Below are 26,056 nucleotides of genomic sequence, written 5' to 3'. Positions count from 1 at the left end.
CTTGGACTTATGGCAGCAATGGTCATGGTTGTCCTGTTCACAAGACTGCAGCTTTGGTTCAGGTGCGCCTACTGGCCCCAGCACGATTTGGTCCAGAAGTGGTTGTGGTGTAAGCCTCTCATGGTGGACCCTTAGACACAACCTGCAGACAGGGTTGTCTTCATGCCCAAAGAACCAGACCTGATCCTGACGATGGATGTGGACACATTATTCAACCAGTGGGAATAAAGTGAGCAATGAGGTATGTCTTGTTAGGGAGCTGAAGGCAATAGAGATCAAAGGCAAGAAGCCTTCACTTCCGTGGCTGCTCTTGCCAATAATGGGAAAATGGTGATCCTGGATCCAAATGATTGGAGAAGTGACAGTAAAACTGATCACTGATTCCCTCCATGATGTCAGAAAACCAATTCTACTACACAGGAACTCTGCAATTGGGTGCAGCCAACACAACAGACTCATGGTAATGAGATTTCTCTGGCTTTTTAGGACATGTGTACCCCTGTCCCTGGAATCTTCAATATCTGCTCTATTTGGGTACATGTCTGTGTGTGGGACCATAATTCATCGTGGTTGCTCCTTCTATGTATCAGTGATCCCTTTCACAGCAGAGCTAGAAAACTAATCTGATAATCGCAGATAGCCTATTCTATGCCAAATGTTGGAGACAAACCCCAGTAATTATTGGCAAGAATACAGAAAAACTGTAATTGATTTTTGCATGGAAGAAACATTAAAATCTACATGTTGTTGTTAGTTGCAAAGTTAACCCTGACCCATCACAACCCCATGGACAGCATTCCACCAGGCTCTTCTGCCCTCCACCTTCCCTCAGGGTCCATCCAAGCTCACACCCACTGCTTCAGTGACTCCATCTAGCCACCTCGTCCTCTGCTGTCCCCTTCTCCTTTTGCCATTAATTGTTCCCAGCATCAGGGTCTTCTCCAGTGAGTTGTTCCTTCTCATTAGGTGGACAAAGTATTTGAGTTTCAAAATCTACATATTTGAGAATAAATGTTCACAGTTTAATAATCATCTGTCCCTGGAATGACAAATCTATTTTATTTACATTATATTATCAGCATATGGCATTGTTTAGATACAAAAATATTAAAGGTCTGTATATGTTGTGATCCACACGTTGAAATGTCTTCCCATGTGCAGGATGAGATGTGATACAAAGATGTTTTACTTTCCCCTTCTTGTTTTTCAAGTCACATCCTGGATGTTCAGACATAGCAAGTTCCTTCGATTCATCATCTGGGTTAAAAATTCTAATTCATTAGATAAAAACCTCCTCAGCTGTATTGCCCCTGAAAAGGAAATGTTTTTTACAGTGAATTCAGGAACATTTTAAAGGTTGGCAACATGAGGCCTATGCCCTGAATCTCAGCCAGCCTGTTTTCTGATGACCATGGGTGCAACAGAAAGGGTTGGCTAGATCTAAAGGAGAACCCACTTCCTTCTCAGGATTCCTTGGTTCCCATAATACAAAGTCTTCCTTATTATGAACAATTTCTCAGCCCTGTACCAAATCTTGCAGACCAGCACCCCATTATCCCCTGTAAAATTAACCTATAGGACTCTACAAGACAACTACCCAGGCTTTGACGAGCTTTTTAGAAAAAAAGAGACATTAGAAGGAAAGGTCTCACAAAATGGTATGAACCACAGTAATAGAACCTCCATTTCAAAAACATCATATAGAGGCCAGATTGTACAGGAAATCTCATTCCTTCATACTGTTAGGATCTGAGGCAGCTCCAAGGCTCCATCTTCTGGCCAAAGGCCAAAATAACAACCCTGGTAGTTGCAGGATTGGACCCACAACCTAGTGCAGCTATTAGGGGCCTTTCAAACATCACCTGGGAGCCCCCAAGGGAAGAGCTATATAAGAACTGGCTCCTCGCTCCAGGAGTTGCCTCAATAATGATGGTTTCTTGGCTTGTTGTAGTGCTCCTTGTTGCTATGTGAAACCTTGGCTGTGGACCCTTCACTCTGGACCTGTGTCTGCTCCTGCTCCAAATCCTTGGCTGCTGTCCGTGCCTCTGGGCCTTGTCCTCTCCTTGTGTGGACTTCCTGGCTCTTGACTCCCGGTTTGTGCTTGTCTATTATCAGCTTGGAATTCGGATTGGACTTTGGTTAATACTTGGGATTATGATGTCTATGTCTTGGTGTTCCTAAGCTGAACCTGCTGCCATGCTTTGGATTCTGACACCTACTTTGCCATCCCAAAAGCATCTCAGTTCTGAAATTGTGTATTTGTGCTTTTTAACCTGTTATCAAATAACTTCTGTATTTCCCTTTCTCTACTTTTTATTGCATACACTCACATGATGTTTCAGAGAGCTTGAATGTTTTCTGGGAAGGTATTTCAGAACGTGCAGGTTTGCTCACTCCCTCTCCTGCTGGACAGCATCTGCAGCAACTCGCAGCGTAGCATACTGAGTTGGAAGGGGCCAGAGGGCCATTAGATCCATCCCCCTGCTAGCGCAGGACACCAAGTTAAACTATCCTTTCCATTCTGAATGCTTCTGGTGTGCGAGAGCCCACACCCTTCCAGGGTAATTGGTTTCATTGTTGTACTGCTCTAAGAGTCAGGAATTTTTTCCTGATATCCAGCTAGAATTTGGCTTGCTGTAGCTTGAACCTATTATTCTGTGTCCTGCATTCTGGGATGAACAAGAAGAGATCCTGTCCTTCCTCTTTGTGATAGTCTTTTAAGTCTTTGTAGAGTGCTATCATACTTCCCTCAGTCTTCTCTTCTCAAGGATAAACATGCCCAGTTCTTGTTGCATGTGTAGGGCACGTTGTACTCAGGCAAGAAAACAAACATTGCACAGTCCTTGCGAGTTGCCACCACTGGGGAGTCTTCTTGGTACATTCTGTCTGCTGCCTTTTTGATTCTACCTTGTTGAGCCTGTCCTAACAACCAGTGCTTTCTCCTGCCATCCCTGAAGGTTAACAACGTAGTCCTTCCAGTAAATGGGAGTGGGTCAAAAGAAAGAAAACAAAGTGGAGAAAAACGGGGGGGGGGGAGGAACCTCCTGCCTGACCTCCCCCACCAAACTCTGGTTGGCTCTCCCTGATCACTTGCTCTGTGGGAGCTGGGCTGCTTGTGTTCCAGAGTCTCTAGAACAGTTGGGGTGGCTTCCTCTGATCTGCTCAGCTGGGAGTCAGGAACCAGAATGAATCTTCCCACCCACACAGCTGCTGCTGCTGCTAATCAGGCCACTTTCAGCTGCAGCTCTCAGGAGCACACAGTCTATTCGAAAAGTCTATTGTTGGGCTAGTCCAGGCCCCTCACCCCCTTTGCCTCTGCCTTTGTCTCCTCTTCCACTACCACTCTGCTGCCAGACCCCCATTAGCTCTCCCTGTTTGCTCACTCATTTCACTCATTTGTTCTCTGAGAGCTTGACTTGCTTGTATCCAGTGGTCCTGAGACCAGCTGAGACAGCTTCCTCTGATCTGCTCAACTAGAAGTCAGAAACCAGGGTGTTAAAATGTTATAAATGTCCACATTATACACTGCTGCTAACAGCCTGGGTACCCTCTTTTCCTTGCTTTCTGGTCACCATTCCTGGAAGCAGTTACTTTCTTCACTGGGACCTTTTGTTTCAGTACATTTGAACACTCTTCCTGTGGGGCCAACCACAAATTACATGCAAATGCATGTAAAGAAAGACCTTTTAAAAATATGAAAATAGATTTGGAAAGTTGTAATTTCTGGGTGGTTTTTTCCTGCAAGGTAATGACTGGAAAGTGGCATTGAGAACTGGCATATTTCATGCTGATTCCATCCCCACAATCCTCAAGTCTGAAGTTTGGTATAAACATGTAAATAGCAAGAGGAAGGGGAGACAGGAGATGGGACTGCTTAATAAGGAAGAAAGGAATTCGGTGACTGATGTGAGGGAACAGGCACAGATGCTAAATGATTATTTTGCCTCCATGTTCCCTCCAAAGAAGGATGGAGGAGAGATCTACATGGGGGAACCAGATGCGGCCTGGAAGTTAGGGGTACAGATTAGAGTCAACCCTGGCCCCAGAAGTCGAGGAGCTCCTTAGGGCAAGGACATTACAAAGGTGCCAGGACTTGATGGGTTGCACCTGATGGTACTTTAGGAGTTGGCAAGAGTACTCTCGTGTACATTGGCCTCCATTTTTCAGGCCTCATGGAGAATGGGTGAGGTCCCAAAGAACTGGAGGATGCCGTCAGTGGTCCCATTTCTCAAAAAGGGTAGTAGAGGGGACTAGGTTGCTTAGCCTTATGTCCATTCTAGGAAAGACAATGGCTCATAATTGCAAGAGAGCTAGTAACCTTAGATAAGGAAGGGAGGTTGGCAGCCACATAACATGGCTTCTGCAAAAACAGGTCCTTCCAGATGAACATTGTGAGGGGGTGTCACATGGAGGTGGGTAGAGACCTGTTCTCTCCTGCAGAGGACGGCAGGACACATTCCAATGGAGCAAAGCTCAGGGAACCAAGGTTCAGTTTGGATGCCAGGAAGCACTTCCTGACAGTTATGACCCCAAGGGTATGGAATGGGCTTCCCTGGGAGGTGGTTGAGGCCCCATCGGTGCGGGTGTTCAAGGATAGGCTGGACATCCACATGGTGGGCCTGTCGTGAGCAGGGCCGGCTGGAGCCAGGGGCCAGACCAGATGGCCCAGGAGACCCTTCTGACTTGCTGTGTTTCTATGTATACCTATAATAGCAACGTTGATATCATAGGTGCAAAAATCCATAGCCACTCAAACTGCACAGTTAAGCATCCAAGTTGCATCTAAGTTCTTGCAGAGAGGTCAGGAAAGCAAGTTTCCTCTCTCCTTGTCTTTAAAATATCAATGATTTAAAGTAGGCAGATAGGCTAGACATTTGTGTGCATATGTGGAAGAGAAATTTTAGAAAAGTTATTTCACAAGCAAGCTTATAGCGCCTTGGCCTTCTGGATTCCTGAGAAAACAAAACAAAACTATTCTCTGAAGCTGGGAAAGTGACCTCAGGAAGGGGCAGGAGGGGATGCTTTTGGGGTGGGGGGTAAGGAGGCAACTGGAGAGGCCAAGAAAGAGAGATGCTGCAATTTCTTCAGCTCTCTCTCCTCCTCTGAAACAATAGGTAGCCCCAAATGCCTATCTGCTGGAAAATGCAAAGCGGGAGGCACAGGGAGGCAAAGGTCTCCTTTTCCGCACCCCTCGCGCAGCAGGCTGCAATGGCCATGATACTTGCCTCTTAAAAGGCATTTCTCTCTGTCTTGCAGGCATCCACATCTTTAAAAATGTGAAGGGGTCTTTAATTGCTCCAATGTCTGTACAATTTATTACACTCTACAGTGTAATCTAGAGCAGGGGTGGGCAACACAGGTGCACAAGGACATCGTTTTTGATGATCGCCAGCATGTCCTTCCCCTCCCACTTTCCTCTCTTAATTAGCTTTTCCATATCGACGCCTGATCACCTGGAAGCAAAGTGAGGGCCACCAACTGTTGCTGCCTTCAATTCCAATATGCTGGGCTACGTTGTGGGCCATCCTTTGGATGGGAGGTAGCTGCCTTGCGTCTGCAGAATGCCCCGTCAGCAGCAACGTGCAGCCAAAAGAAAAAGATGCCAAACATTTTGTTCAGTGGAGTTTAGGGTCTGTCGGCTTAAACCAGCCATAGGGCCAATTACTTTCCCTTTGCGACTAAAGACGCCCCCAATACAGCCATATTTTGGTGATACCCAAGACAGTTTTTCCAATTGTCTAATGTACTCAAGGACCCCAAAGGATTGCCTACACCTGATGTAGGTTATGATGAACAGGAATAATTACATGAAAAAGTATTTGTACTAGAGCAGGAGCTGCCTCAGAAACTGGATCTAAATTAAATGGAAGAACTATTGCTTTGGCATAGTGGAGTATTGAGATAAGGATTAATTAAAGAATTTGAGATTATTTGGATAGGAAATTGGCTAGGCTTCCGTAAAATCTAAATACATTCTAGACATTATTTCTACACTCTGTAGCTTTACTCGTATATACAGCTCGGCATATCCGCAACTCTTAGCCCTTCTGCAAAATGTAAATATAGCTAGGATTCCAAGATCAGTCTCGTGGTCTGTGCTCTAATCGTCTAAGCACCAGGGATCCTTGTCCCGACAAAAGTGCACTGAGGCTACACTGACAGATAAGCAGCACTTCTCCACTGTTAGCAGCTGCTTCAGACACAGATTTAGCAAAAAAATGCACCCTGTGGGCAGGAGGTTCTGCAGGTCCTTCCTTGGGCGCCCGAGAGGGAGAGGGGGGAGAGAGAGCGCGTGTGAGAGAGAGCGAGTGAGCGCACGCTTTCTTCAGCACTAGAAACTGATCAAACGAAGAGCATGCATACATACCTGCCTCATGAACCTCCACAGGCATTCTGTCCAGTCTGAAAGTCAACAGTATGGGCCGACAGACAACTAGGCTTCTGCATAAATTTCTCAGGTACCACGTGACCAGATCTTCAGGCTCTTCCATTTTCTGTCAAAAGCAGGTTATCGGCATCATATTGGGCGAGTGCCATGCATCAGAGTTCAGGAAGAATTCAGACATGAGGCTGGCAGTTCAGTAGGAAGGGAACCACTCACCCCAGAACCAGGGCTAACGTCATTATGCTGAATGTGGATGCTGCCCTTGCTCTGCACATGCTGCTGTACCACATCCCACTCCTTGGGGCTCAGGCCTAGCACATCCTGCACCTGCTGGTTCTTGCACAACACGACAAACTCACTTGTTCCATCTTCCACGAGGATCCTGAAGGCAAACGTTTAGAGGAGTAATGAGATTAATAGACATGAGGTCACAGCGGGATCCAAAATGGCATTCTGTTTAGTGAACTGGCATACTGCATAGCTACAGAGGGTGAACGATACTCTGGAAAAATTACTATTTTGGAAAAATGTTATTCAGAATAGTTTGCAAATTTTATCTCAGACAAATATTAGTTTTCTTAAACTTCTAGAAGGATGTTTGGTTAAATCATGACCTTATTCAATGCAGTGCTTTCTGATCAACCATGGCCTCAAGTCCTCTGCTCCCTCTCTACAGCAGTGTTTCTAATTGGACTTGGTGGGCTGAGAGACAGACATCGTAATGCCAGCTGCCTCTGCAATGCAACCCGTGCAACATACTTGGTCAGAATGCTTCCTTGTTAACTAATTATCAGTTAACATCACGTACCACCCCTTTCATGCTAGACTGGTTCCTCAACATTTTAGACTGACAATCTATGTAATGAGTGAATTTTGCCCATTATTTGGCAGGCCTATCAGTTTAGGAATGCAAATTTGTGCATTATTTTACATAGTGTCAAGCATGCTTCATGTTGCCTTCTCCTATATTTGAGCAGATAAATGTGGGGATATAGCTTTTGCGTGGGAATGGGTTAGAATGGGGATATTTTGTACTAGAGTTCCACTGTGGTAGTGACAAGGAAAAACAATGTTCTCTTCCATTGTCTTCTGGGCCTGGTCATGACTTGGGCTGTGAGAAGAATCTGTCAGATTCTCTAAGCTTGGTTCCCTGGATGACAGCCTGCTTTCTTGTGGCCATGAATCAATTCTTGGCAAGCAGGCTGAATGTTTGTGTGACATTTGCCAGGAAATGAGCCCCAGGTGACTGCTGTACAAGCAGCATCCCTCTTCCTTGCATCTGTTTTGCAGCATTATCAGTCAGGCAATGACAGAGGAAAGCTTGCTTGATATTGTGCAGTTCAGCTGACGTGCAGTTGATTCAGGACAAGCAAAATAAAATAATCTGTGCAGCTAAAGCAGACTGGCTCATGAGACTCACATCCACTTAAATATAGTAATGGTTACTGGCTTAGACAGTTTTAAGTATTACATGTAGAAGGCCATCTTCAGTTCATTCTCTTTTTGAAATTCTTACCCATTTCTAGGCCCCACCACACAAATCCTACCTGGTAAACATCCTGGCCTCCTGGAGTTGTTTGAAAAATTCCAGAATAAGGTGGAATGGATACCAATTTTTCATGGTGATTCAACTTCTGATGATCTATGCAAGGATGCAACCCCCCATCCTGCAGATACCAATCTATCTATTTATCTATTTAAAATATTTATATGCCGTCCTAATCACAAAAAAGCCTCAGGACGGCTTACAATATAAAATATAACATAAATAACATAAATAAATTCCTGACCCACACTGGCTGCAATTAAAAACATAGAAAAGACAACATTAAAACTTATTAAAATACTGCTGGAATAAAACTAGACAGGCAGCAGTCTAATCCAGCATGGCTATAATATATTGGTTATCAAATGCAAAGGCTATAACGTAAGAACTGGCAATAAGAACTGGCAAGAACTGAACAGCCAACATATTCAAAACCTGACTTTGACTGAAAGAATTAAATAGATATCTGGCCCTGAATGCCCCATGAAGGATTTTTAAAAGTTTATTTTAGACAACTTCCTTTCCTGGCACTTACCTGGCACTAGCTTTATTCATGCCTACATGTGACAAGCAACTCAGGTTACATTGGCTGCCTCTTCCCTGCAAGGGAAAAAAAACCCCAAAGGGCAATTGCAAAGTTAGGCCAGTTCTTGTTCAAGTGGTAAATCTGCCTATGGGCTGGTCAGTCCAGACTATCTATCTCCTGCCTTTCTGGAATACCCCACAGCTGATGCTCTCTTAAGGTATGGGGGCACACATGACCGAATGGTTCTCTTTACAAGTAATCTCTTCCCACAGAAAGCTATCACAGGGGAGAAGAGTTCTAGCTGGAAAAGCACCCATCTTTGAATATGAAGCTACTGGATACCTCTGCGAAAGTGCTGTTGCAGAGAGAGCAGACCCACTTCAGGGATAAAGACAGGATGCAAGTCAAATGGCAGATGGCCCGTGCTGGGTGCAGAGTAGGTGGCTGAAGCAGGACGTTGAACAGATACACCTCTGAGGGGGCAGAGACGGAACCCAGAGGACTAGAAATAGAAAGACAACATGAGGACAGCCACCAAACTCAATGCATTCTTTTCAAGAGACGGTAGCACAGTTTGGTACTCACTGGTAAGGAGAATCGTGAGGTGGAGGTGCCATAACCTGCATGCAGCTAGATGCAATATACGTACAATAGACATTTCCGAATCTGTAATGCAAAGAGGCAGTCATTGGATTCTGCAAGGGCTCTGGTGACTGCTAACTGTCCCGTCACCCCTGTATTCATTCCATGCCCCAAAAACTGCACAGTGAAGACAAAGAATTAAGCTTAGCAACAAGAAAACAAATTAACACATTATTCTGCTATGCATAATTTTTCTGATATGTCTGCTATCACAAACTGCTTTAAGCTGCCAGAAAAAAATAGTATAACTTTAAAAAAATTACTGATGAATCATAAGGTAGGGAGACAAACAGGGGGTCACACATGAACCAGCTAGCAGTATGCTGCATCTACTTTTGGAAAGAGACATACGTGGAAAGACATACTTGGAAACTTTGCGTTGCAGGTTCTGGAAGAGAAGCCTGGCTCCAGGCAGCATGCCCCAGAGATACGGCAGGTAAGGGGCTTCAACATATATGTCCAGTAGAACTGAAGAACCAGCTGCTGGTGATATGCTCAGCTTCACGGTGTAATCCCAGGGCAGGAGGTTACCTAGATGATTGGAAATGTTTTCACCCAGGAGAAACTCTTACTTGATACTGTCTTAGAAAGGTGCTGCATTAGTGTACCTGCTAAAGTTCATCTACAGAGGATCTAGTTTTCCTCTTGCAGAATCCTTCTTCTCTATGAATACATACTCCTAGGGCAGGCCGTCTGATTCCCCCATCCTCCCCACTGAGCCTTGGCTCAGAAGTGTCCATAGGATCACCCAGGCTCATCATTCTTGCACTGTGTAAGAGATGCTCACCCTTCCGTTGCGTACGGAGATCTACTGCTGACTTGTTCACAGGAAGAGATTCACACAAACACCTCTCCACTACTACTCCAGAGAAAGAGACCAGGGAACCTGTGAAACTAATCAAAGTTTTATTAGGTCCTCACATTCCTTAAGAGTCCATTACCGGTGCAACAATGTATTTTTATTTGGACATTCATCATCCAATCAGTATGTTGAGTTGGATCCACACATACAGGAAAGCATATGATAAAGGTTACTGGGAGAAAATTTGTTGGTAAAACTTGATCTTCACTTTTACAGAAACAGAAAAGGACTTGGCTTAAGTTTAGATAAAATGTAAGTAGTAATCAGAAAAGATAGTAAATTGATACAATATGGTTTAGAAAAACTAGAATTTGTGCTTCTAAATTTAAAACTGAAAGCTATCCAGCTTCCTAAGGAAACACTATCAGTTAAGGAGTATTTCAGATTGTTTTAGAATTATTTTTAAATAGTACTCTAAGTATACCCATGGAAGCCAGTAAGATTTCAGTACATCTGCTTCATCAAGTCTGGATCCAAGCCACTATCTTCAAGTATAGGTCTGTCCACTTAAAATTTTTCTACATCTGAGCCTTTCCAAAGCTCAAGATGTGGACAAGAATTAAAATCAGTCTCACACACACGAGGATGTGATTGTATAGCACTATGCAGTGATTCAAAAGCAGCTAATGGAAAAGACGCCACATCTGGTGAAAGGCATGCACAGGTTAGCATAGATGCTGCAACAATCTGCTTTTCTAAAACAGCAACAACATCTTTCTGTAAAAACAGCATGTTTACATTGCAAGCTGCCTAGGAAGGCCTCGGCTATTATAGCCAACCTATACATATGTGTAAATCAATCAATCAATCAATCTTTCAATAGGAGAAAACGTAATGAATCTTACAGATTTCAGCACTGAATTTCATGTGCTTCCAGCAATTCTGGGCTGCTTTACCTCACTCTTCGAACTGAAGCAGCCAGAGAATTCAGTTGGTGCCAATTGTAGGAACCAACAATATTGAGAGGAACCAGTATACAATGGTACTACATCACTATTTTGTAAGCTTCCTTGGCTCTCAGTGTTTTCAGGGCCCAGACCAAGATGCTGGTTCTTGCCTTTAAAGCTTTATATTGTTTGGGACCATGGTATATTAATTATTGTCTCCGCTCGTCTGCCTGCCCTCACCCAGTTCAATGTACCTCATCCAAGTGGAGAGCAGAGGATGGTGGACACATGACAGGGCCATCTCACAGGTGCCACTTAGACTAGAATTTTCTGGCCTGTCAGAGCCTGTTGATTTCTTTAAAAATGCATTTCGACATCAACCCAATTCAAGTTATCTTTTGCTAATGATTTCTGTACTGGCTTAGTTGTAGCTACCAACAGCTGCTGCCTACTATTGTGGTACTGCTGTGTGGCATTTTTTATGTTGGGGGATTATACTAATAGCTTCCTGCAGGGTCCCATAAAGGATGAAGGATAGGATTTATTCTATCAAATAAATGTTTATACATAACCCTAAGTCTTCAGCCTACACAAACAAGCACTAAAGTGAAGAGGTCTCTATGATTCTATTTTCCTATCCAGCCATCTCCCACCTTACTCATGTTTCAGAAGCAGCTTTTCTCATATTCACAGCCAAAAACTGAGCCAGCAATACAGGCCAGCATATCACCACAACAGCTATCACAGTCACTACTGTTCCTTAAGATTACACTGAAGAGCTCAGAAGTGATGCAAATTTCCTACTGCAGGAGCTGGTTTACAGTACTGCATACTTCCATCTGAATCATCTTTCAATCGTTTCCACAGATGGTGCCAACACCTTCTCAGTAAATATGGAAGCAGGGCAAACAAGTTAACTCAGAATTCGGAGCATGCTTGCCTACCTAGGGCTGAGGATCTCTGCAATAGAGGACTGTATTTGTTCAACCTTGGACATTGCTGGAGCCAGCTGAAAAACAACAAAAACACCACCACAGGTTTCATCCTCTGCCCTCCCATCGAGCGTCTGTTCATCCTTGATCTGACCCACTGCTTGTATGGCCAGATTCCTTGAGTCAACTGTAGTTAACTGGCAACAAAAAAGCCAACCCATCCAGAACTAGAACTCCCTGCATAATTCCCTTGTAGTTCACAGTTTACTCTAAATGAACTCAAAGTTAAACAGAAGCTGAAATGACCTAACTGCAGAGCAGCCTACCTGAAAACTCTGGCTGACATGCAGCAGGTGGGCAGTGTCTGGGACATGTAGAAACAAAGAGCAGTTGGAAAATTTCAAGAGGCTTGCTGGTTCTTTCGAGCACAGTTTGTCAAACACAGCCAAGTCCTGCAAGAACAATGGCATCAGAGATACACTGCAGAACAGAATAATGAAATATTCTGCTTGACTTGTGCAGAAAGAAGTAAAAGAAACTTGACTAAAAAGATTTCTTGTTTCTCTAGGCATGAAGAAGACCCAGAGAAGCATTTCAGTCTTACCAAGCACTGGGGTAGGATAAGCTGGTACACATGATCAGGGTGTAGAAACGGGAACCATCGGAGTGACTTTCTCACAAACAGCAGCATCACCTGAAGTGAGAACAACTGGAGAGGTCAAGAGAGGAAAGCCCCTAGGCACCCCTAAGAATGAAAAGCAAAGCATCCTCAAGGTAAACAAAGGGGCTTCTGTGACAACATTAACCTTCTGTGAGGCCAAGGGAGAAAAAAAAAATGAAAATCAGCTGAAATACTCCAGAAGTGGCAATATAAGAGCATGGAGAAAGCAGACACTTATCCTGAGAACCAATTCAACCATCCTTTTCATGTCTCCTTGGGCACTGTTGAAATAATCTTTAGGTAGCTTTCTACTTATATAATTTGCCATCTCCCCTCTCTTCCTGGGTGCTCTCTTACCTTTTGCTGGGCTTCATTGGTCTTTTGACGAGCAGAGATCTTATGCTCTTCTGGGCCCCCACTTCCTGAGCAAAGCTCAGATTTACCCATCCATAGTGCTGTGGCCTGAAAAGAGAGCTGCACTGCCTGACCATCTTCCGTGTTCCTCTCTGAATTCTGCAGATAGTTGCGCTGCCTAAGTCCTTCTTTTTGAGTCACCAAAAATAGATGGGCCACATAGCCAGTTCCCGCAGTGCTGCTCTTGGAAGTCTCAGGGGTGCTAGAATCTGGTTTTGCCCTTTCCAAACTGGATGCTTTTCTTTTGGGGACTCTTGGCTCAGCCACGAATGTCTCACTGCCATTTACCCCAGAAGAGGTTCTTTCTTTAACTAGTGCTCTCTTTTCAGGAGCTTGAAGAATCTTCACATCCTCAAAACTGAACTGCACATAGACCCTGGGGATAGAAAAGGGAGATGGAAGTGTCAGGAATGCTGCTCTAGACCACTTGGAGATTGGCGTTGTTATTTATGCTATCTGTATCTTCCTTTTTACCAAAAATGGCACTTGAGGTAGTTCAAAACATCAATCAGAATAAATCAGTACATCATAATGAAATAAAAATTGTTATCAAAAGCACATCCCAACCAACAAGACTGACTTACAGGGTGAAGGCATTAAAAGGATAGTAGACAGAACCTACTTGTCATGAGGAAGGAATTCAGCCAGCAAAAAGACCCTCTGGGTCACCATCAAACATGCCTCTGAAGGTGGCAGTCTCAAAACCTCTCCCAAGTTTGTGAGGATCCAGGTAGGCTCATATGGGAAAAGGCATCAACCATTCTGGGCTGATAGACTAAAAAAGCAAGACTTGCCTTCTTTTCTTTTCTTTTATATACTTATGTGTCATCAGTTGCTGCCAGGAAGGAAAGTCACTCTGAAGGAACTGTTCCACTGTGAGCTGAAATGCTTCTATTTGGAGCAGGCACCCTGGAATAAAATACATACATATATATGTATGTATGTATGTATGTATGTATGTATCAATAGCAATTAAATTACCCTAATGAAAACAAAATTATAATAGCACAAAAGTTGGTAGAGGATACCACAGGACCAGATTCTGAACAAAACCCACTTAAAAAGTCTACCCTGACAAACCCTAATTGCTAACAGCTTCTTCTACCAGCAATCCTGTCCTTAGTCCTTTCTGCCCCTCCCCACAACTCCAGTCTGATCAACCAAATTACCTGAGGGAGACTGGAGAATTAAACCAACCTGTGAATTCTCCTCCTACTCGTTTAACACACAATGGTCTGAACCTTGAGGTCTTTCCATGTATGGCTACGGGAGCAACCCTAGCAAACAGATTTCAAAGCCTGGGTAGGCTTTGCATACAGACTCTAACTGTGGGAAACTGGAAGGTGGTGGAGGACAGGATAGGAGAAAGCAGTCTAGCTTGCATGATCACCATAACCCACTGGGGCTCATCAGGTACAGTGGGCTGCGGTGCCCCAGGTGCCAGGCTGCCAGTTCAAGCTCCCACTACACTGGCTTCTTGTATCATCCAAATGCAGTAAGGGTGGCTTGTGGGGGCACTTAGCCATACAACAGGCACAGAGACCATGGGTGGTTTCTTAACCTGCCCAATAAGTTATTCTTGCTGGGTTCAGACGACACTAGTCACTGTGCCAAGCAACTGGCACACACTCGGTGAATAATAAGCCACTACGGCTAGTTAAAGACCACATCATCACCGAAAAGGGGCCTCTAGCCAACATCAGCAAAAACCTAGAACATACCCACCACCACTATCACCACCACAGAAACCTACTCAAGATTAGAAAGGCCTCTTCTTCCTCCACAACAGCAGCAGCAAATTATAAATGAATACACCATTTGTGCTGCCAGGGCATTTGCTTTTCTGTTGAAGGCCCCATTTCCTGGGAAGGGAGGTTGGGGGACAAATGCTAATGGTGGGACAACTGAAGCTAGTAATGAGTGGGATGGGATCATGACCTTTCTCCCTCTAATGCCCTCTTTTCCTCCATTTCTCGGACATGCAGACCTCTCAGACTTGCATTAATAAACTTCTCTAATCCGGCATTCTTTATGAAATAACATGTCATCATCCTCAACCTTCTGGGAGATTCAGGGATGAGCGTTCACTCTAGGGCAAGGATGGTGGAAAGGAGATTCCTCAGATGAGGCAGGATAATGACAGTTCAGACACCACTAGTTGGGCTGAGCAGGGCTGATGGGAGCTGCACTCCGTCAACATGGATGGCCATATGTTCTCCTCCCCTGTGGTAGAGGCTGCCAATCAGTCTCTCGTATCATCACACCCTTATCCTATGAAGAAGGGACTAATGGAGCAACAAAGCCCATAGCAGTGATTAGCCTTTTTGTGTATTACTCTAGACTAGAATTCCCCTTGTTTGAGGGGAAATGTAGGCAAATGAGTTCAGCACAATTCCATTGCTGAACATTCTGTGAGTGGGGATGCAGATGAACGGCTGCAAACTCCATGCTGAGTTCCAATTCTCTGCCACTGACTCCTTGCACTAGGCTCTCCAGCATTGTGGTCAGCATGACTTGATGTTCTCACAAGCAGAAGACCTCCAGAAAACTATTCTCCAACAGTGTAGTAAGCAGATTCTTATTTTACATGGGGCTGGATCAAATAGAGTCTAAATTTGATGGTGTAAAAAACTCAGTAGTGTTCAGCCTCCATGCTTAATACCCTGGAGATGGCAAACAGCCAGTTGCCCCTAGGGAAGAAGTCCATGAATGACACTGACATTCCCAAAAGATAAGCAAGCAGGATCTCAGAGGTAAGTTGGTATCCAGAGCTGTACTGCCTCTGATTCTGGAGGATACATACAGACATCTTGCTTAGTTGTCATTGGAAGAGCCAGCTTGCATTAATTTGGAAAAGAACATGGCATTCAAGTCCTATATTTCTGTCACTATTATTATCCCACTTCTCTCCCATACTATAGAACAGGGCTTCAAAAAAGAACTCAAAATAACAGTTATGGGATGCACCTACCTATCAGAGATGTATCAGTAAATGGTCGGCCATCCCTGCGGAAAATTACACAAGGAAGTGCTTTACTTTTGTCTTGTAACTTGAGGAAACCACTTTGGGAGCATTTCAACATTCCAAGTAACACCTATTCCCACAAAAAGAGGTAAAGAATATGACAAGACTTAAAAATCCAATGGTTGAGCTGATGTTAGTCTATGCTTCTGAAGAGAATCAATGCCCACCCACACATTTCCCGGGGACATCACAGTAAAGCAATAACCAGCCTATACAGAGCACTGCTGGTATGTGTGAGGCCCTTTGTATACCTTTGCTCAGTAAACAGGTGAGAACTCTTTCTTGCAACCTTCTGGAAAACAAGTTAGCACTTACCATCTGAGGTTGAAAATTCTCCGCGGAGAATCTGTAGTAGGACCAGGCCAATCTGCGATTCAGTTCCTGCTTGTCTAAGTTGTGAATCTCTGAGGCTGAGCTCAGCTGCTGCAACTGACTGAAGCTTTCCCAGCATCGTTTCTCAACCATCACATAGAGCATGGAGAAATTTGGAATCTGACATGGTGGCTCCAAATTACAATCCTACAGAAGGATTTAAAAAGTCAAATTATCCCACGGTGAAAAGAGGGAAATTCAGAGTTATGGGAAAAGCCATTACCTCCTCGAGGGGACAATTGTGGTTTCCTGCTAGGATCTCCTGATGAATGTTTCTTTCTGGCTTTGTGGACAGCACCAAAGAATTCAGGATAGGAACAATAAACTTCTCTGCTGCCCCCCGGGCTTGGTGGCTGTGGCAAAGCAACAACTGCTCACACTGAATGAAATTACAGAACCTAGGAAAAATTATGGGAACATCAGTTCCAAGTTAAAGCAACCTTTTAAACAAAAGACTCAGGAGAAGAAACCTGGTATAGGACCAAAAATGTGAAAGTCAGACTGACTGAACTCAATTGAAGAAACCAGAGATCAAGTTCAGACAGCATAAGAGATAAGGAAATAGGGTGTGCACAATAAACTCAAGGAAACTATTATTAAACAATCGTATCCAATTGGATATCTATAGTTTCAATTATGAAAATCTTTGATTCTCCTTATACTTTAAGCTAAAGTGCTGAAACTGTCTCAGTACATCCTGTCTGAAATTCTTAACAGGATTTAATACGCTATGAGTTTTTATATGAGCAGTTCCTTAAAGACAGCTGGTAAAGGCCCAGTTATCAAGGCTGCAATATTTTACCAATTAAACTGGTTTGGGAAAAATGGTTATGTTCCTGAAGAGGAACTTTAAAAAAATCAAATATTTATAAAAACTGCAGATGGCAACACAATCTTAAATGAGGTATTCTTTTCTTTCAAAAATCAATACCTGCTATGATATGTGCATGATATGGTTCTTGCTTCAGGCTCACTTTGCATTCCAAAGTTATCTCTCATGCAAATTGAATAGATTAATCAATTAAAAGTTGTTTTAATCAGGCTGATGCCCTATAGGAAATTTATTTCCACTCAAGCTCTTTGAATTTAAAAGTTCTGCAGTTCTGGAAGACATTCAATAACATTCCCAGGAAGTTTTAGGGTCTTGTTGTCCCATAGTAATGTTCTCACACATGGCTGAACATTTGGAAAAGGCAGACAATTTTTTGAAAATTAACACAACTGTTGGAAAACAGGTTCAAGGCACAGATGTGTAACAGACCAAAAGCATTGATGCATAGCTTCGTCTCTGGGGATTCAACATCATTTTTTCAATATATACTTGCCTCTGCTCAAATGTCTCCAGCATGTTGACCACCCACAGATACAGGGATAAATGCAAATTATAACGCAATAACAGTTGAGTGTAAAGATTCCCAAAGGAGACTACAGGCTGATGGAATGTACCGCATGATGAAAAACTCTTCAGCACAACAGTGCTCCGTAGACAAGTTCCAAGAATGGAGCAGGAGGTATTCAGAGACTTTGGAACAAGGTGGACATCTCGGAGCTGATGCGTAAGCACATGTATTAGCATAAAGGAAAATGAGCATTTTTGGAAATTCACTACAATTTCTATGCTATAGTCTGACCTGTTATCTCATCAATCAGCTTCAATCCACTGAGGCTTTAGAGTCACCCAGAAAACTGTTTGGGCAACAAGCTATAAAACATTCCTCTGTACCTAAATACACAACCTGTCTAACAAACACTTCTTTGCACATGTCATATGCAGACCTTTCTTTGACTGTGCTGCATTTGGAGACAACGCTGAACATCACAGATGCCATCATCTCCTCAAAAAACAGCTCTACTTACACATTTGCCCAGGAAGACTGCTCATTATCTCACCTCTATGCGTGCTCCTGGACGAAGACCATAGCCAGAATTCAACAACTGCTGATAAGCAAGACACAGAGTGAACTTGTTATCCAGTTCATAAAGGCCAGCTTGGGCATTTAGCACTTGGGTGATGGTGCCCTGAAAAGGCAATAGAGAAAGAGAACGTTATACATGGTTTGCACTGCTTTGGAATAATCCAAGGACTCTTCTCCAAGCCTTTGCAGTCCCAAAGTGCAAGGACTAAGTTTAGAGCAAAGGTCACTCTGTACATGAGACATTGTTTACTTACTATATATGAGATCAGCTTGGACCTCTGAACTGGAACCGTCTCCATCTCTTCCTCATCTTGCTCCAACAAATTTTTAAGCTGTGTGCAGGCCACAGTGGAAATGGCTGAATTTCTCTCTGAAGCATTGTCCAAAAATTGTTCCTTCACTTTTTCCTTACAATAGGGCAGAAGATGTGAGGAACTGCTAGTAATTAAAACACTCAGTCCAGAAGCTCTGAGGCAAGACATCTTCAGAGCAGTCAGGACATACTTATGTCCCAACTGCAGTGCATGATGCCAAACCAACTGGGAAGTCTTCTACAATAGAAAAAACAGAAAGTAAGCCAGAATTCAGCATGTTTAAGAGAAATATTCCTTCAACGAGAACCTAAGCCATCCAACATCCTCAAGACTAACTACGATGTATCTCGGTTCATTTGGCTGGAGTTTATGGGCCATGGTGGCTTCCCACACCTCTCTAGGATTACTGAGGGCCAAATTAGGTTGTGAACAGAAATTTCTGAACAATTTTGCCTCAGGTTGCGGACTCCACATCAGGTGACGATTGCAATCGTGCCTGTCTCCCCCCACCCACATGTACCCACGATCATGCCCATCTTCATGCCCGAGCTCACCCACAATCGTGCCTGTCTCCCCCCCCGAGTGCGCCCGTGATTGCACTCATGCAGAGAAGATGGGTGCAATCACGGTCATGCTCAGGGGGAGAGGTGGCTGCGATCGTGTTGGGGTGGGGGGAGATGGCCACAATTGTGCTTGGGGTGGGGTGGGGGACATGGCCACGATCTTTGTTGTTCTTTGTCCGTTTGCTTCATATTTTTGTGATTAAAAAAATAGTTACAGAACAGATTAACCTTATTTACATTGACCCTTATGGGGAAATTTGACTTGGCTCATTTGGGTCACAACCAGAGTTGTGGAACAGATTAAGTTCGTGAGCCAAGTTACCACTGTACCAACTAGCACATAGAGAATATGACCTTATATATAATGCATACATTGCAATAAAAACTTGCAGAGTAGAAACAATTCTTTAAACATATGGAAAGAAGGTATATCTCTGACATTGAAATTAAACTTTGTTGAACTAATCAGTGAACCTGCTCCAGAAAACTTACTTGCACTAGTACAGGGACATAAGCAGCTGAACTGAAGCACTTCAAGAAGAAGAAGAAGAAGGTCTTGTGGTGGATGTAGAGCATAGTGCTCAGCCTGAACAATTCACCTGCCACATTCATCTTTGCCATCTTCTTGCACTGAGGCCTAAAGGAAAGAAGAGTCCTAGTGGCTCAGACCAAGAGTCCATCCAGTCTAGCATTCCATTTCCCACAATGGGAAATTTCCCATATGCTTCCAGGAAGTCCACAAAGAAGAAATGAAAGCAATTGTACTCCCTCACTAATCACAATGATGATAATCTCATTTCTGTACTGCTCAATAGCTGAAGCTCTCTGGATGGTTCACAACAATGCACAAAATCACAAACTGCAGATAGACGATAATAGGATACAGAATAATGCTTCAATTTTAGTATAATACTAGTACTGTTGAAGACAGCTAAGATAAATGCCTCATCCTATGCCATTATGTGTCTGAGAGTAGAGGGCACTCTTAACAGGGCATGGAAAAGAAGAAAAATATTGCCACAAGGTTGGACAGATAATTTTATAATGCACTCTCACTGGTGGCCACCTTCCAAGCTTCCCTTGTAGGAGCTGCATGAAGGAAAGTTCCAAAATTTAATTGTAGCATCATAGTCAGTTCAGATCAGAAGAGGCACTCAGGTACTGCAATCCCAAGCCATGTTAAGACTTCACAGGTTAAAGTCTTGAATTGAAGCACCTTGAATTATGTCCAGAAACAAACAGGCAGCCTTCTGTTGCCACATTTTATACAAGCTGCAGCTTCTGAGCTATATTCAAGGGAAGCTCCATGTTGTCCACTGACAACAGCTCCATTTGATGGTTACTAAAGCATAGAATAACTGAAGCCAGGTTAACCCTGTTCCAGGCGAGGGTAGAGCTGGGCCACTAGCTGAAGCCAGTAGAAGACACTCAGTGTCACTCTGTGATAAGCACTGCACAACACAATGACCGCCTAGGAATGATTCATGCCTCTGGAGTCTTTTTGCATACATCACGTTCATTTTATCATGGATAATTTCATGAAATTCAGTTCTATAGTAACTTTCCAATGTTTTCAATAATCTATACATCTGTATCTTTGTATGGGATAACCAGAGCATATAGTCTGGCTGCAGACAGAGATATCACATAGCCATATCCACAGGGGTTGTAAGTGGAAAGGAAGAACAGCATCAATTTGCAATATTAGTGATGTAGAAAATAAGATAAACATCCCTGTCTTGCTCCTTTGACAGTTGTCTTAAGCCAGCTACTTTTCTTTTAGACTTACCAGATTGCTTTCTGGGAAATAGGTGTTTTGTGGCTGCCCACACCCACCATGGCAGCCATTTTGTGAGATTACCCATGACATTCATAATTCTAAATGTCTTCATGGGCCAAAAAGGGCTGGGAAACCTTGCTTTAGCCAAAGCTTCCTTTCTCACTGTTCCATTTAATATTTTACAGGAGGAAGCAGCAAGTCCATCTCTTCTTTCTCTCCAACATTCTCTTGTTGGACTTTTGCCAAAGATAGGAGCAGCAGTGAGGTACCAATTCCGCTATGCTAAAAATGCAACACAAAGGCAGATGCCCGTCTTCCAGGAGCTCTCTACATATGCTACAGGGCTAAGAGGAGGGATGGACAGGAGGAACCATTTGTTCTATGCTTGGCTAATAAACTAAGCCGGAACTGGTGACGTATTGCCTTCAATAGAATTTATTGAATTCTATTGCTTTGGAATTCTATTGCTTTGGAATTCAGCTCTGATTAGTGAGGCATCTGATGTACTAATGAAGCAGATGGGGTCCACAAAAGAGCATGCCATAATAAATTTATTAAGTTAAGGCATCACAAGACTTTGTTGTTTTTGCTACAACATGACAACCTCGCTACCCTCTAGAATCTGTCAGTACTGTTTTGCCCTGAGTGGTGGTGGTACGTGTGTTTCAGTCTGCAAGACAGCCACTTTCCTAAAACCAACTAATGAGTTTATGGAAGAAGTGAAATTTGAACCATGGATTTTCCAGCTCATACTGTTCACACCTGTTAAAACAACAAATAGCAACAATAACAACAAAAACTTGACTAGATAACCATTCCCAAATTTGGTATTTTTATTATGAAAAGAAACTGGTTACATTTTAACATATTCTCTTTAAATGTGGTTGAAGACAATTGTTGCTTAAGCATTCCTTTTGGGCCATTATAGCATACCACTTTCCTACCGACATTTTATGAAACAAGGTTTGCAAATGCTTACAAACAATTCAAATCCATAGCCAAGTCAATCAATATTCCAACGGAGTTTTGAAGGATACAGCAATTATGTATTCGTTTCCTCCAACAACTGACTCCTACAATGGAAGATAGCTATCAAGTGAATGATGCAAAAATGTGGAAGATAACACTGAACCTTTACCTGGATTTAAGCAGCTGTGCAATTGGTCCTGGGTAAAAGACAGGGATGATATCATATCCAATAGCCTTCTCCGGTCTTGGTATCACATGGACTGGGTCTTCTAAGATCTCCACATACCCAGCTGTGATCTGGTCTGTTTGGGGGATGTATATCCAAGCAGGGAATAGCATTAAGCAACCAAGCCATTCAAGCTTGAAATGCAGGAGCTAAACCAAAAGACAGACAGGTTTCCTATGAAGTATATTCAAACTAGAGAAAAGAAGCCCAAAAACTGAAACGCAATGGCTAAAAAAATAAAAAATGAAAATGGTAGAGTTCCTGGTTTTAATAATGTTCATGAAAAAATATTAAAGCTAATAAAAGAAGATAATTTAAAGGGTTTAGTGTATTAGCTTCTTCCACAGATCTATTCCACTACCAACAATCTTCTTTTATTCACTGATTTTTTTGGAATTTAGCACTTAAGAGTGCTAAATTCATTCTGTGTAAATCGATTTGCAACGGAACAATGGAATTAAGGTCTTTTTCTCAACTCTATATGTTTACCTTATAACATTTTTGCTATAAAGAAGAAGCATGTAATCTCTGCAGAGACAAATTCACACTTCTGAAAACTGTAAAACCAAACTAAAACCTAAAACTAATCTTTAATTCATGATGAATAGCCTTTGGATTATAATGTATCTTAAATAGAAAGCTATCTTTAGATAAAGTCTTCCTCAAGAAGCATTGTATTTAAAAATCCAATTTAAATTAAAAGCTCCAGTTTTTTATTATTTAAAAAAATCATTGATTTTTATCCACCCTGCTGATAATTTAGAAGTTTAACAAAGTTTCCCCCAAAATTTCTCATTAAGCCGATTTGCAAAAATATTTACCAAGTAATATAGTTTAGAAATGTCTATTAAGAAAATCAAGTATGTGGTAATTAGCAAAAAGTAAGTAGCACAAGATCCAAAATAGAGAAGGTTGATGAATATCAGTATCTTGGAATTTGACTGAATGACCATTGGGAACATAAAATGCAATACAAGTTAGAATAGGATGGCCCACAGTAGCTTTTTAAAAAAAGAAAAATGTAATACGTAATGAAAATGTGCAATTAGCCCTAAGAATGTGCATTGTAGGATGTTATGTATTCCCAGTTCTACTGCACAGCATAAAATCATGGACTTTAACCAAGATTACCATAAAAATTTGAAGCATTTCAAATGTGGGTTTAATTCTGTGAAATTTCCAAAAGGCCCATGGAAGCAACCGTTTCAGGCTTGTGGAAACATTAGGCAATTTGGAAAACTGTTCTGTGCTCCAGTACAAAATGGCTACCATGGGAGGAATAGCTAGTCACAAAGGACACTTAACTGTCTTAAATGACTGTGTACAAGGAACAAGTGGGGCTGAGCTACAGTACCTGAACCTTCTTTTCAGCATCTTTTTCTTTAAATTATTTTTTCTTGCTGGTTGGGCATGCTGCAAGAAGGGAAGTGCTAGTTTGCAGCTGCCTACCACTTTCTTTTCCTAAGAATGATTCTAAGCTCCGTCATGTAGACCATAATCATGCATGGTAAATGAAGATGGGAACACCTGGAAACCTTCACTTTGCTTTCCAGCAACCCAGTTGTAAGATAATGTATGATTTATTTATTTTTTAAGTGGGAAGGTACTGGACTTACTGCACTTTAAGAAAAGTATCCATGGAATATTGTTTCCCATCCCTGCCCTAGGGAGGGAGGTGATCCAATTTTTCCTGCCTGAAGAAATGCATGCCTTAAGTACCTGCAAGCAATAGGTAGGTGAGATGGGAAGATGAGATTCTCCATAGTCCCAAGCATCTCTTTTTTATGTTGAAATGGCATACTCATCATGTTTTATACATGAACGAAGTAGCTACATGAACAAACAATATAGCTAGTCTATCATATCTAACTTGGACCTTTTATTCCTATATCTATAGTAACTGGAAATGTGCTCCTGACTGCAGAAATTGCTGCCCAAGCTGCTGCTTTACATTCTTCATGTAAGTGGAGCCCCAAAGAGCTGCCACTGTGTATAATATGGAGATGAATTTTAAGACCTACAACTCAGCAATGTAAATAATAATACTGATCCTCCCAATCAGTGCTGGAAGGGAAAAGTGAAAAATATTCTCATGCCATACCACACAAGGCAGCACACCAGTGTTGTCTTGCACATACAAACTGCCATCCATCGGTTGATCTTTCTTTCCAAGTCCCTCATCTGTCAAGTAGCCAATGAGTACCAAGTGAATTCGTTGCAAAATTTTCTGATTAGGTAAAAGGGCTTCATATTGGAGAACCCATTCCCTGAATTCCTTAGAACTCCAAGTCAGATGACTACAGCAAAGCAAGCGTTGTTGGGACTGAAGTTCAGAAATGGAGACAAGGCTGAAAGAAATGGAATGGTTAATTCAGTGAAATTATAGTGAATTATAATTCAATTATAACAAATAATGAACAACCAACAAAAAAAAGAAAAAAAAATCGATATTCAACAGGGACACAAAGTCAGTTGGACTAGAGAGATTTATTTAATTTTATTTAGAGAAACTCTTTAACCCAGAACAGCTAAAGCAAAGGTCCCAACGATATTAAGATTACCCCTTGTTTACTCACGGCTGAGCTCAAGCCCCTTCTTGCTGCCCTCACCTATAGCCACACAACCGGGCATCATCCCTGCCGCCCGCGCAGGATGGACGCAAAGCGCGCTTCAAACACTGCCGGGAAGCGTCCACGATCTGCTCGTCGCTCCCGCCGTGGCCGAAGCCCCGCATCGCCCGCAGCCACTGATGCTCCAGCGCCGAAAAGGAGGAACGGGGGAGCGCACCGTCCGCTGCCGCAGGGCCGCAGGGCAATGCCAGTGCCATAGCCCTGCCGAGCGCACTTCCCGAAGAAGAAAGCAGCGAGCGACCAGACCGCGGCGCCCTCCCGCGCGCCTTCCCCGCCTCATTAGCAGCGCCGACGGCCCCGCATCGCACGGAGGAGTCACTTCCGGGTTCCCGTCGAGCGCTCTAGCGCGGCCTCCGTCCTGGCGGCCACGGCGGGCGGGCTCTTGCCCGGCTGCCGTCACGTTAACCTCTTGCCTTGAATTCTGTGGGCGGTTTCCCTCTCGCCCCCTCGGGTGCTGGGGTGTGTGGAGCGGCTACTCAAACCGGAAATGTGATAGTCCTTCTTTTACTTTTCCTAACTCTGTCAGTGGGAGGTGTTTTTCAGCCTAAAGCGAACGTGGTTTGTTCGTTTAATTTTGCTTCCATTCTTGACACAAAAAGATTTCGTGTGAGAGCTGTCTATTATAGCACCTAGAAAAACGGGTCCAATCTCAATTCAGTAGGAAGGAAATCCCCCTGAACGGAGCAGTTCAGACTGCACTGTTATTAAAGAAAGCAGGCAGGCTTCTCTTTATGTCCTCCTGGGACTGAACTGGCGGCTGCCCGAAAGAACTGGGCAAATCCAGGATTTTATAGTAGTACTGATTAGGCTTCTGTGTCCCTGGGGTTGTGGAGGTATCATCAAAGATAATTCATAGCGAACTCAGGTCTTTCTTTTGTGTGTGCAAAATGTGTTCTGAAAAAATGTCCTACTAATTAAAAGAAAATCCATTGTTGTTATTTCTTTGTTGATACATTGCATCTGGGGAAACTTTTTTAAAAATCTAATTTGTATGTGAGGGCGGTGGTCAAAACAGTGACATGACAGCTCTGCAATTCTATGCAACCTAGTGTTAATATAGAAAGTGTGTAGCAAGCCAAAAACTGAGAAAATAGGGTTCAAGAATCCTGCTGCATACTCTTGTGGTATTATCTAGTTTTTATTTTTGTTTGTTTTGCTATAGGTTACAGGTTGGACTAAGGATGATACCAGTGATCACCTGCTTAAAAATGGCTGGGGTGGGGAGGGGGAACTAGTGCTTAGCTGGATTAATAGAATCAGAATAATAGAAGGGGCCCATAAGGCCAGCAGGTTGAACTGTCTGATCATTGCAGGACTTTAGGGTAAAGCATTCCTAACAGATGACTATCCATCTTCAATGCATCCAGTGTGGAAGAGGCAACAACCTCCCCGATACAGTGGTACCT

General features: G+C 43.0%; 1 protein-coding gene across 2 annotated transcripts; it reads right to left on the bottom strand.

Annotated features, from left to right (window-relative positions):
- Positions 1–681: 681 nt before the first annotated feature.
- CTC1 (CST telomere replication complex component 1) lies at positions 682–24,932 on the bottom strand. Of its 2 annotated transcripts, XM_044449700.1 has the most exons (23): positions 24,630–24,923; positions 24,122–24,368; positions 21,964–22,169; positions 19,538–19,682; positions 18,423–18,719; positions 18,143–18,271; positions 17,578–17,801; positions 16,476–16,650; positions 16,196–16,399; positions 15,827–15,950; positions 13,650–13,764; positions 12,799–13,231; positions 12,385–12,474; positions 12,107–12,232; positions 11,793–11,857; positions 9,887–9,993; positions 9,465–9,630; positions 9,043–9,123; positions 8,800–8,959; positions 8,467–8,531; positions 6,602–6,767; positions 6,368–6,494; positions 682–1,310 (listed from the first exon to the last, which is right to left on the bottom strand). In XM_044449700.1, the coding sequence occupies exons 1-23, from the start codon at positions 24,845–24,847 to the stop codon at positions 1,207–1,209; spliced, it is 3,774 nt and encodes a 1,257-aa protein (XP_044305635.1). In that variant the 5' UTR covers positions 24,848–24,923; the 3' UTR covers positions 682–1,206. The 2 variants fall into 2 exon arrangements, with proteins under 2 accessions (XP_044305635.1, XP_044305636.1); XM_044449701.1 differs by lacking the exons at positions 682–1,310; positions 6,368–6,494; positions 8,467–8,531 and having other exon boundaries at positions 6,608–6,767; positions 24,630–24,932.
- Positions 24,933–26,056: the final 1,124 nt, after the last annotated feature.

Source organism: Varanus komodoensis, unplaced genomic scaffold, assembly GCF_004798865.1.
Source record: "Varanus komodoensis strain SLA01 unplaced genomic scaffold, ASM479886v1 scaffold60, whole genome shotgun sequence".
In the NCBI taxonomy this organism is placed as follows: domain Eukaryota; kingdom Metazoa; phylum Chordata; class Lepidosauria; order Squamata; family Varanidae; genus Varanus; species Varanus komodoensis.
Note: the sequence above shows the minus strand (reverse complement) of the source record. Positions and strands in the feature narration are given on the sequence as shown.

Excerpts from the sequence above, each read along its gene's own strand:
- CTC1 (XM_044449700.1), bottom strand. The coding sequence starts at position 24,847 with ATGGCACTGGCATTGCCCTGCGGCCCTGCGGCAGCGGACGGTGCGCTC. Across the intron at positions 19,683-21,963 it reads GCACAGCTGCTTAAATCCAG|GCCTCAGTGCAAGAAGATGG; the intron begins GTAAAGGTTCAG and ends TCTTTCCTTTAG. Across the intron at positions 8,532-8,799 it reads GCAACAGCACTTTCGCAGAG|GGAAGAGGCAGCCAATGTAA; the intron begins GTATCCAGTAGC and ends TTTCCCTTGCAG.